This window comes from Acinonyx jubatus, chromosome D4 (assembly GCF_027475565.1).
Source record: "Acinonyx jubatus isolate Ajub_Pintada_27869175 chromosome D4, VMU_Ajub_asm_v1.0, whole genome shotgun sequence".
Taxonomy (NCBI): Eukaryota; Metazoa; Chordata; class Mammalia; order Carnivora; family Felidae; genus Acinonyx; species Acinonyx jubatus.
Window position 1 is genome coordinate 30,723,395 of NC_069391.1, and position 12,830 is coordinate 30,736,224.

The following is a 12,830-nucleotide window of genomic DNA, read 5'->3' on the forward strand; positions in this document are numbered from 1 at the left end:
TTGCTCTCTCTCTGTCTGTCTCTCAAAAAAAAAAAATAAGGAACTAGCATGAGGTAAGTTGTCACCAACTCTGCCACAAGTGAAGACTGAGAACCACCAACAAATAATAAAAAGTTGCTAATTACCATCATCTATTGAAAACTATGTGTCAGGCACTTCATCATAGTGTTTTTCATGCTTGTAAGATTCCTAGTATAAGTATTATTACCCTTGCTTTGCTGGGGAAGATAGAACATTCAGGACCTCCCATAGCATACAATTGGCATGTGGGGGCACTGGGATTGGTATCCAGGACAACTAAATTCTAAAGTCCACACTTTCCACCACATCACATGCCATTTTTATTTTCCTAATCCCAATTTCAACATTTTCCCAGAAGAATGTGATCCTATAGATGTTCTTCTTTGCTATGTACATGCTTATGGTGTTAGATAAACTTTATCAATACGTTAAGAATTCCCATTCCTTATATTCCTTCCGTCATTATGGAATAGATGGATAAAGGTGGCAACATCATGAATGGCACAGGGTGTGGAAATGAAACTATAAAATTATAAAATTGGAACCATTTACAGATATTTTCCCTTTGATGATCTAGGACACCAAAGGTCTCAGTGCTAGGCCACACATAGTGTTGGAGGCAGCACTAGAATGTGGCCTTTACACATAATTCCATGCACAAGTGTTATCTCGATTGTACAAATGTAACACCTGAGGCACAGAGGGATTCAATAATTTGTCTAAGGTCAGAGCTAGTAAGTCACAAACCCTGGCTCTGAAGCCAAGAAGACCTGGCTCCATGGTCTTCATCTCAACTGCTTACACTTTTACTAAGTAGTGACTCAATAAAAATATTTGTTGCATCTGTGTTTAATATTGAGAACATAGAAAACAAAACAAGTTAAGCGTAATATGTTTTAAATACTGAAAAACTCAGATGCTATTAAAGTACAAGACAGAATGGTGTTGTGGAAATAGCACTAGAGGCAAGTCAGAAGGAGGTGGGAAGTTGGCAGGAGTAGACAGTATTTGGGGTCAGACAGGCACACAATGGCATGTATCACTTTGGCAGGTGGCGTTGAAGTATGGTTGTTCTGAGTTAAAAATATTTTGTGCCTAATGTCCCTTGGAATTAACAATGAGATGATGCTCTGTCATGTACAAATATCTGAATAGCTTTAAGAACTCAGCCCTCCTTCTTTTCCAGTAAGACCTATCTCTGCTAAAATAAGGTGCCAAAGGGTTTTGTTTGTCCTTAACTGTATGTGATGGAAGCGTATTGTTGGTTTTTTATCTTAGTGAACAGATGGGGATGGATTCATGCATGCTTGGATACATGAAACAGTATTTCCTTGAGGGAGTTTTCTCTGATTCCACAGACTAGCTCAGGCATTCTTGTTATACGTGAATTTCTTACCTTGCGTTTCTCTTTTCTATTTCTTATCAGAAATGGTTACATATTATTATTGTTGTTCTTTGTTATGGGATGTCCTGGTATTCTTCGTTACTATCCCCTCCCTACGGCATCCCCCGGCTTAGCCCAGTGTAAGGTACATCATAGTTATTCAATGTTGAATGAAGCACACCAGATTAAGGAAGGTCTTTTGGAACACAGGTGTAATGAGGTAGACTATAAAGAACAAAAAATAATTTCTATTATTTATCCTTCTGGACCCAGTGAAAATGTCACTACCCTCCCCAAAGCCTTTACCAGATCCCCTCAGGAAAAGAGAGACCCTGTCTTGTCATTGCTCCCACAACATGTTATACAGATCTCTCTCTTGACATCTACCCACTTAACTGCAATTATTGTTTGTGTGTCCCACTTCATTTGACTACAATATTCTTATGGGAAGGACTTGTGCCATTCCTTGTATGGTGCTTAGAACAAGGTCTGGTAGGCTCAATTAATACTTGTTGAATAAACAAAAGATTGAATCTTTAGAGGACCTACTTCTAGGTAGAATCTGACCTTATAGACTCTGACCTCTGACCTTTATTTCTCTGAAGATGAACACTGCAGGGAATTGACAATATGGACTGGAAAACACACAATTCTTGGTGTATTGCTTAAGAATAAATGAAAACTGTGGACCAAGTAATACAAAGTGAATTATCTCTTCTAAACTAAATTCATCATATCCTCATTTTGCATTCAACAGTTTTGGAGAGGGAGAACCCACTCTGCCAGGAATTGTTTTAGCACTGGAGGCATAGCCGTGAACAGATGTCGTGTGCGTGTGTGTGTGTGTGTGTGTGTGTGTGTGTGTGTGTGTGTAGGGAGGGCAAAAAAACTGAATAAATACATCATGTAATGTCATTAAATGACATATGATTACAAAGTAAATGAGGGAAATGGGATGGGGGTGATAAACACATAAGGACAAATATGAAAAGAAATAAGCATTGCTTGCCTTAACCATTTCAGAAGCCCAAAGCATTCTTACTCTACAGGAAAGAGATGTGCACGTTCTAGAAATTTTCCATTTAGTGAAACTTTCCACTACTCACACAAGAGGGAAAAGGAGGCAAAAAATGTGTGTAAACATCTACACACAACCTATTCTTGTTAAAAATACACACGTGCATACCCATATACCCACACAAAAATCTCAACAAAATCACTACAAGTCATGTCAGACCAAACAGAACTTGTCATGTAAAAGGGTATGGGGCCCAAATAAATCCACAAGTAAATCCTAAGACTCTCATGTCAAAGGTAATAATTAGTACAAGGTTTGTTATTATTGGCTGGCAATATTCAAATTCCCGTTGAGGTATGAAGCATAAAAGAAAAAGAAGTCAGAGCAAGGATATCTACCAACTTATATACCCAGTTCAGACAATGCTTGGAATATATTAAGTGATGATAAATATTCACATAAGGAAGAGAGGAAGAAAGTGAGGGAGGAAGGGGGTCATTTTATAACTGAAATAGGAAGATATTTCTGGTTGTCAGTAAAGACTGTGATGGACATAAAGGTTGCTGAAGAAACAATCCAGTTCTCAGACTCCACTGAGTGGGCTGAAGGAAGTGCATTTTTCTGCATTTTACTGACCACACACAGGGTGCTATTTGTCCATTTATTGGGTCCCATAATCTCATATAGGGCCTGATTATGCTTGGAGGCGGGGGGGAGAGAGAGAGAGAGGGAGAGAGGGAGAGAGAGAGAGAGAGAGAGAGAGAGAGAGAGAGAGAGAGAGAGAATTCTGCTTGATAAGGGAAGGGGTCTCTCTTCTTTCCTGCCAGGCCTCCAGCCCACATTGAGTGCCATTTTGTACATTGTGGCAGATTTAGGACTCTGGTTTTGGCAATGGCTGGGTTCCCCCATCTGTGTCTTTGCCACACACACTCTGCCTCTATCTACCCCTCTGTTCAGAGAGTAAATGGGACATGTGGGACTCACCATGTGCTTGTCCCTGGCTGCCCTATTACGGTCTTTCTGATTGTTGGCTAACAAACATCGTATCACTCACAGCAAATGAGAACACCCTCTGGTGAGAAATGACCAAGGCCAAACTCTAGATCTGGAAATGAATGAACTGCACGTGAATTCCATTGGTGCATTTCTTATCCCCTAGCTCTGCCAGCTACAACCCCACATGACATAAGACATTTAGATAATAGTAAGTATACTTTAAGTAATGAGGATAACTGTTCTAGCTTGATAAAGTTGTATTTCAGATATGAAAACCCAAATGGCAAAGAAATAAACAAATAATCCTGGAATATGGTGCATCAGTTGGGTGTGTTATCTCTTAGACCTCGTTTCTTCACAATGTTTCACAGAAGATCTGGTAAGTGACAAATAAAGGATATCAACACACAGTATTTAGGGGACAGTTTTCAGATTTCAAAATATAAACAGTTTGCAGAAAAAAGTCACTGGAAGATGTATGACAATCTCATATTGTAAGGGGGTTTCACTGCACGTTATATGTGGTTGTCACTAAAAAGGGCATCTAGAACTCCTGCAATGTATGTTTTGGGTGCACACATATGCTAGTTGTAGCTCTGGTACTTGGCAAGATCAAAGCCATTGCTGTTTCTTGAATGTGGGCTGTAGAGCTGAAAACCCAGCTCTCTCCATTTTTGATGTGTAATTGGGGGGCAAGTAATAATTGAAACTTTCTGAGCCCCAGTTTTTCTTTCTTTTTTTTATGATTTTGAATATGAGGGTAATAGCTATATCAGCAAATAGTTGACAGTATTAAAAAATGTATGTTAAAGCATCTATAGGTACTCAAGGAATGTTTGTTGTTTTTACTTCCTGGTCTGTCTAAGGCCAGAATGTTGAGATGGATTTAAAAAGAATCATTGTCTCTGACTTCGGCTCAGATCATGATCTTGTGGTTCGTGAGTTCGAGCCCCGTGTCAGGCTCTGTGCTGGCAGCTTGGAGCCTGGAGCCTGCTGAGATTCTGTGTCTTCCTCTCTCTCTGGCTCATCCCGGCTTGCACTCTATCTCTCAAAAATAAATAAACATTAAAAAAATAAAAATAAATCATTGTCTCTAGTCCTGGAGTAAGCAAACATGGTATGATTCTATCTCTGCTCTGTCCCTGACAAGGTATTTGATCTTGAACCAGTCGCTTGACCTCTCTGGGCCTCAGTTTCTCATCTGTTGAACAAGAAGACCTCTAACGTGCTTTTCCAGCTCCAACATCTTTGCCTTTACGACAGGAACTAACAAGAGAGGGCTGATTAAGGGAAACTGAAATCATATAGTTGGGCTTCAATCTCAATTCATTTGGTTAAACTCTCCACTTTTAAAATCCTATGGGACTCTGCTCTCACCAAGTAATCTACCCTTAAGCAAAATGGATGCAACCTACTTCAGAGTCATCATGTTGCCTGATATCTCTGTCACTTGGGTTCCTGAAGAATAACAGAGACTGGTGGCCCCTCTCTGGGATTTCTGTGTAGGACACTCTGAGGAAGAAGAGAGGGTTCTTTGCATACTTCCCAATATTAGTGTCTAAATAGCTTCAGGGCTTTCACTCCCAGGGATTTTTAAGATGCTCCCAACATTCTCCTGAGAGGCTTCCATAGTCATGAGCATTTCCAAGAAAGGGAGACATGCTTTTGCAGTAGATTTTGTTTAGTGGCCCAGGAAATTTAAAATGCACAGATTGTGCTGCCAGCCCTGACTGCCAATGTCTTTACATTCTGCTCTAATCCTCCCCAACAAGGGCCATCTATCGACAACCCAGATCTGCGGAGGCATCCTCATCCTTTCAAATGCTGAGCCCTGGTTGGTTCAAGAGCTTGAGCTTTCTGCTTTCTTACATCCAAGTGTAAGTAAGAAATTCAGCCCTAGACACTTCCTATGCCTTTTAAAGATCAAAGCTTCAATAGAATTAAGGTCATTTGCATGATGGCATTTTGAAAATTGTGCAGCAACTGGGATAATAAGTGTTTATAGATTGGAGCCTCCCTACTGGTGTTAATCCAGGGGACGCAACTACCCAACTACCCATTTAGAAGGCAGGCTTCAGTTAACACTTGTTATAAAATACCATGTTATGTTATATGACACGTGTTATAGTATAACAAGGTGGTATGCTATATTTCTAAAGCATAGTAGTCTCTTATGCCTTTTTTCCTGGACAGTGGAAATAAGAGAAACTGGAATTTATAGTGGGTTAGGTAAAACACTGCTCTCAATAAAAAGTAAAATGCATTGTGATAACTAACTGAATTGACCAGCATATATTTTTAGGCAAACGGTCTTTTCAAGAAGCAAATTATCAAAGCTCCTTAACACAATCATCACCAATCATTGGAAGGGACATCTCAAAGAGAGTGAGCAAATCGCTCGCTGGGATGATGTCAGGAGAAGAAATAATCTGTTAAAGAATTGAGAGCACTCACATTCAGCATAGACAGAAGATGGGGAAATGAATTTTTTATTTAAAAAAAATCCACAACAATTAATGGGTATATCTATAAACCTTTCCCAGAAAAAAGTGTAATTGTAAAGACTAAGTACACTAGCTTCAGCAATAACAAAATGAAGGACTCATGGTAAAAAACAAACAAAAAAGAAGTCACGTTATAATATACAAAGGAAAAAAGATGTGAATTATAAAGTGTTAAAAGGGGCTTCAACAGACGAGATTGTTCAGAGCCTGGAAGAGGCAGATTATGAGGCACTGCAAGGTCCCACAATGTCTCTTTTGCTTCAGCAGCTGCGTCCCACGCCAGTCAGCCAACAGACCTGCATTTAGTGAGAGCCCACTCTGTTCCACACTGTGCTTCGGGCTTTTATATTCACTCCAAGAGCTTAGGGTCCGGAAACCTCCCAAATGAAGATTCACAATTTCCTCCAAATTGTGCCCTTCTATCAAATTGTGTTTGTCTCTTCCTTTTCCTAGGAAATTCTAGACTAGTCTTATGTATGTGTGCGTGCACACTTGCATGCAAACTGCGAGCTGTTTCCATTCTCTTGGGCTAGGCGTCAAATGTTCTGCAGCTTCAATACTAAATACTCCCCTGTCACTTTGTTGTGAGGCCAAGGAAAGTGTTTAATAGCCATTTCCTCATGCCTTGTGGTACTGGGACTGAGGTAAAATAAAAGTAAATCAGATTCCCCACTGAGTTAAATCCTCTTATCCAAACAGGCTCCCTGCCCTTAACTCTGAGCATACAAGTTTATTTAGGAGGCCAGAGGCAGTAGTCATCCAGGGTTTCCACACTGGTTAGAATGCACCCTGCAGATCTCTTGGAAGCGTGGGCTACCACTTTTGGCTAAACAGTTCTGGACATAATAAATTGCCCAAGCTCTAACCTTTCCTGAAGATCTGAGACAGCACTGGCCTGTCCCTGTACAGTTTATCCCATGTGGCCTCGCCTCAACATGATGCTGATCTCTTCTGACAGCAGAGCACAAAAGGAGAAATAGGAAATGACAGGTCAAACACTCGGCAGAGTCTTTTCCCTTGTGCATTTCTTGTGTGTCCCTGCAGTCGTGAGTGGGATGGTTAATGTCCAGACACACAGAAGTGTAAGGTGCTAGGTTTTTCTAAGGCTAATGTGCTTCAGAAGGCACAGAAAACCAAGGACAAGTCCAGGTTGAGCTACTTTTTTGAAAATTGCCATTAGTTAATGTCACACAAGTCACCCCAGCGGGATCTTGCCTTTTTTCTACTCCAGTGAAAACAGGAAATGGATTTAAGGAGGAATAAACAACAGAAACTCTATGCAGTTCTGTGAAACACCTGACCAGGCACAGAGTATAAAACCAAACTCCAGAAAGAAAGGTGAGATTTGGGGATTGGGAATCTGACTTGTGGAGCTTTCCAATCAGAATGCTTTTTTTTTTTTAAGCTTTCATGGAATATTAGATCTAGAAAGATCTCGGAGATCACTAGCCTAACCCCTCCTTTTATTTACAGATGAGAAATCCAACCCATAGAGGGAACATGATGTACCAGAGGCCACACAATTATTGGAGGCAAAGCCATGACTGGGATTCTTGCCTCTCCTGACATATGAAACCTGAGATAGGAGGACTCTACAGTGTGAAGGGAATGAAGGATGTGCACTCAGAAGCAGGGGCTGTGCTGAGTTTGACACTTGGGATCTTGATCCCAGTGGCCCAACAAAGGCTGCTCTCGGACAAGCCATACCTCCCTAGAATGGGACAGAAGAAATGAACACAGTTCCTTCCTCCCAGAAAAATTTCCTGAACATCAGAAGAGCTCTGTTTTCTAAGGATAGAAACCTTAGAGGACCTTTTTTTCAGGTCTTAGGGGAACACCCAGCACTGTCAGCAGGGTTCTGAGGCCACAGGGCTCTCTGCCATTAACCTGTCAACTGTAATCAGTTTTGGCTCCTAGCAGTGACCCTCATTTGGGAGGAAAATAAAAGTGGAACCAAATGGGTGGCTATCTGTCCAGTAACATACAGAACTAGCTGGAACTTCAGCAAATTAATTTGGCTAAGTCTCAAGGTTCTCAACTCAAAAATGAAGGGAATTTGAACCACACCCTTTCTCTATGCTCTTTGGGATGTCTCTTTTCTATTTCACTGGGATGCTGGGAGGATAATTAGGCAAGGACTACAGAATATAATAAATTAAAAGATGTCATTCTTATAATCATCATTTATGGAATATTCCTCAGCTTGTATCTTAGGGACCTGCTAGCATTACTGGTCACATTTTTCACCCAGAGAAGCAAAGAAATGGAAAGTGTTCCATACTTGAGAGCTAGAATAGAGCTGTAGGTTAGGTTCTTAGTCCTTAGCTCACTGTTTATTTACCATACCCTGTGACTTTGTCATTTGGGGAAAAGGAACAGTTTCTGCTAAAAACCTTAAAAGCAAAGAGGTATCATTTTTGCCCAGAGAGAGGAGGAAGTTCTCCACAAAGTTCTGTTTTCCTATTTTTGTTTTTCGTTTTTGTTTTTGGCCATGTGTGTTTTTGTTCATTAGAGTTGCCATTTTTAAGTCTTATTAAAAATTGGCCTTTTCATAATTTTTGCCAGAAGAACGGGAGTATATAATGTTTTAAAAATGTATCTTTTGACTTGAAAATACTATACATTCATGTAGAATTTGGAAAGCAACATATAAAAGTATAAAAGAGAAGAAAAAAATTAACTGTACCATTAGCACTCATAGATAATAACTGTACATTTTTAGTTTAGTTTATTTAGTAGTTTAGTTTATTTCTTACTAGTCTTTTTATATATAACTTTGGGATTATACTTGCAACATACACACAAGGTATCTTCTTGGAGTCATTAAATGTTCAGACCCACAGACAACCACAAGCTACATTTGGCATTGGTCTACTTGGAAGGAACCATAGCTCGCCAGCAGGGAAACATCACGTGCTCCTTTCCAGCACGTGTCCTCACAGTGGTCCAGCAGAGCAGTATAGCTCAGGTGCAAGAGATCATAGACATATCAGAGGATGAAGGAGCCACTGTGGCTTAAAAGCCTCATGCCCTGTAGGAGTCAGCATATGGTGTAGCAACTCCACAGACATAGCTTCCAAGGTCCCAGAGTCATTGCACTTAGAAGTCATAGCATGGCACCTCCTCGGGTAATTATAGTTCTCTGAGTCCAGATGCAATTCACCAATCAGGGGTTAATTTGGCCTAGCAACACAGTTGATACATACCACCTTTTTCCTTTGTCTAGGGAAATAGACCCAGAAAATTAAGATATGGTCAGATTCTCTTGTGAAAGGGAGAAAGATTTTATACGCAATAGTATATACAATTTTTTTAGCCCTTAAAAAAAATCTTAACATTAAATCAAAAACATGTTTCATTGCTACTAAAGGTGTTTCAAAAACACGACTGCCTCACAATGTATTTATACAAGCCCCTAGTACTGTGTATTTAGCTAGTTCCAAGTTTTTCACGGAAACTATTGCCTAAATGAACATCCCCAAAACACAAATCCTTGTATTTATATAAAACTGATCATTTCCTTAACATAAATTCAGGGAATGGAATTACTGGCTGAGTCTGAAGTTTATCAACTCTTAATACATCTTTGACAAGCTACGCTTTAAAAAGAAAATAGCAGTCTATACTTCAACTAGAACTGTATGAAAGTATCTACACCTTCGGCAACATGGCTCTCTGTCTTTAAAACATTTGGAAAACTTATAGGGGAAAATGCTGTACTTGTAAAAACTACTTTTCTTTGGATAATTGATGAGTTTAGAAATGTTTACATGCACAGTCATTGTTTTGTTAATTGTCTATTCTTGCCCTTTCCCATTTTTATTTTGGGAAGCTCATTTTCTTAAGTATTAAGGATATTTACATTTGAGTCCTATATGCTGTAAACTTTTTGCAGTCTTTACTTTTTCTTTTGTTAGAAATGCTCATTTCTAGGTAGACAAATCTATCAATCTTTTTCTATATGCTTGCATCAATATTTGAAAGTGAGATTGTTTTTGCTATTGGGGGTGCTTTTGTGGGTGTGCATGCACACTTTCTAAGTGTTTAAAATCCATATTTTCTTGCTTTGTAATGTGCACTAAAAAGCTTTTTGTTTATTTTTAGGGCCTGGAACATTTTATAGAATTATGACTTTTCCATTCCTTGAAAGTTTGAAGGAATTTATACTATAGCTATGTGTCCTCAGTATATTTTGTGAGATAAATTTTAGACATGTTTAAAAAGTTTATTCTATCTTTATTCACTATTCGGATTTTCTACATCTTTTTAGGGCATTGTTAGTAAATTACCTTTTCATAAAATGTTACCAATTTTATTGAGGTGCAAGCACTTACTGGCACAGAATTGTAAATACAATTCAAATAAAAATACCATATAGACTTCTATAGGTTTATGTATTTTTCCTTATATGTATGTGTTTTAACTTTTTTTTTCTTTTTACTCCTGCCTTTCTTATATTAGACTATCTAGGGGGTTGCACATTCTACTTTTCTAAGAATTAGCTCCTGATCTTATTTATTATTCTATTGTTTTCTGATTCACTAATTTTTTTGACCATAATTTTTAATAATAATCTGTCTCCCTTGCTTTACTTAATTTTTTTTTTATGACAAAAACTGTAATTCCAAGAAGTCATTACAGGAGATTCTAGGCAATGGTATATCCTGGGACTAGGGAGAAGAGAGGAAAGTAAGTTAAGTCAACGGATCACTTAGCGTCATGTCTGAATACACAAGAACATGATATGCTTCTGAGACGGAAAGAAACCAGGATGTGATTCTAGATGAAGCTGCGGTTCCAGGGTTTCCAAGTGGAATCTCATTCCCTTTATGTAGAGGAAGTTGCTCTGTGATCCTGAAGACGATGAAGAACAGTTTCCAGCCAGGCTCTTTGCTCCCCTACGTCTAAACACTTAGTACATGCCAGGCGCTGTGCCGAGTCATTCGTACGAACCATCTCATTCAAGTCTCATGACAACTCTATGAAATAGGGAGTCATATTCTCCCTATGTTTCACGGTGGGGGGTGGGGTGGGGTGGCCAATAGAGTGAGTGACTCGCCCAAAGTCACATAGACAGGATGTGAATCCAGCTGTGTCAGACTGCAGAGCTTGCGTTTTTAACCACTCTGATACACCACAGTTTTATTACCCCTGACCTTAATTGCAACAGCATGGTCTTATCATTTAAGGGAGGGTTTGTTGAGCCTAGGATCAATGATCAAAACGAACTTAAAGTCTATGACTCATTACACCCATATTATTTCTTCTCAAAATCCCATCCATTTCTCACCTTAAAGCAAGCAGATCACTTGCATAGAAAACAATACTTGAACTGAACGTCTGAGCGGTCAGTATATTTCTCAGCATGCCAGTCAGTATTACCAAAAGAAAGGGGAAGGGAGAGAGTTGGGGGAGGCAGCTATTAGAAGAGAAAGGCGGGGGGGAATGATAACCGAGATTACATCCCAAAGAATCTGACTGTGTAGCATGTTCAGACATGCTACACAAAGTCATTTAAAACACAAAGTCATTTTACAAATTGAAATTAAAGTGTCTAAGGATTCAATCAATTTACCAGATGATACAGGTCTGTGAATTTTATACTTTTGAAATGGTTTCCCTTGAGCATAGTCTGGCCATTTTTTTTTTGCCCCCTCATGTGAGAGAAGAATGAAATAGAAGGAGGGTAAAGTTGCAGCTGAATTGAATGTGATATAATGTGAACGTGGCCAGAGCCACCAAGAATGAATGACAGCAAACTTCAGGTCAGGTGGTTTCTCCCTGGAAGTTCAGTCAGAACAGAAGGAGACACAAGCCCAGGGGATTCCATTCCACTCTGGTCCGATTCTTTCCATCAGTGCCGGCATCTACATTCAAGACCTCTCCTGAATAGACCCAATTCGCTGCATATTTTTTCAAGAGCACAGTAGCTGTTCTTAACATGTTAGCCAATCATGCCTGTCAATTTATGCCATTCACACATACTTTAAAAATGTGTGTGTGTGTGTGTATGTATATATACATACATATACGTATATATATATGTATAATTCAGATACCAAAAAGCAAAAGCCACCTATAAAAGACGAGACCCATGTTCATGAGATTTTTATGCAGAACTCCATTCACTGTTTTGGCTGAAACAGGACACCCCCGTTCCCCGCACCCCCCTCCTCCCCCGTTAGACTGCTGGTGAATGCCCAGGAAGGGAGGAAAGAGGAGAAAAGGCAGACAGGAAATGTTATTTAGTATCTGACAGTAAAAAAGGAGTCGATTCTGTACTTACAATAGCAGTCGGAGTGGCAGCCAGCACACAATAGAGCACCAGAGGGGTGATGAAGCTTTCCTCTTCTGTCCCCGGGTAAGGCTTCATTAAGTCTCCGTCCTGACAGAAGAATCCTTGGATATGCACCTGAAAAGTGTCAGTGCATTCGAAGTAGTAGGCAAGCAGCACTGTCCCAGCCATGATGACAAGCTGAAAATACAGCATGGCCACACAGAGACATTAGCAGGTCTTCGGAGCCGCGTTTGCCCCTCAGTGCACACTCCCTCCATCACCCCAGCAGCTTTCCTCTGTTGGTATTGGCGAGTGTGTGCGTGCCTGGCTCAGCGTGCTCTGGGCTCAGGGAGGGTGTGCTTGCTTGTCTGCCTTGTAACATCTGTTCTAGAAACCTCCCAGAAAATAATTAACGGCTCCCATCTGAAAGGCAGACCACAGCAAGGCTTATAGAGAGACCCAGCTTCTGCTGCCACCCTCTCAGAGGAAGCACGGGAGCCAAGGTAATATTTCCATTCAGGACAGAGGGGAAAAGTCAAAGGGCAGCGGCATAAGAATTGGCAAGATGTAGATGTGAGAGCTGTTCATGAGAAAGCTCATGAAATAGTAGAGATAAACTTGCCTTATTAT

General features: G+C 40.0%; 1 protein-coding gene across 10 annotated transcripts in view; it reads right to left on the minus strand.

Moving 5' to 3' along the window:
- PLPPR1 (phospholipid phosphatase related 1) overlaps positions 1-12,830 on the minus strand; it is a 590,773-nt gene that overhangs the window by 33,009 nt on the left and 544,934 nt on the right. For all 10 annotated transcript variants that reach the window (XM_027039558.2, XM_053204867.1, XM_053204866.1 and 7 more), the window contains one exon: positions 12,210-12,398. In XM_027039558.2, the coding sequence (XP_026895359.1) occupies positions 12,210-12,398 (189 nt within the window). The remainder of the gene's footprint in view (positions 1-12,209; positions 12,399-12,830) is intronic.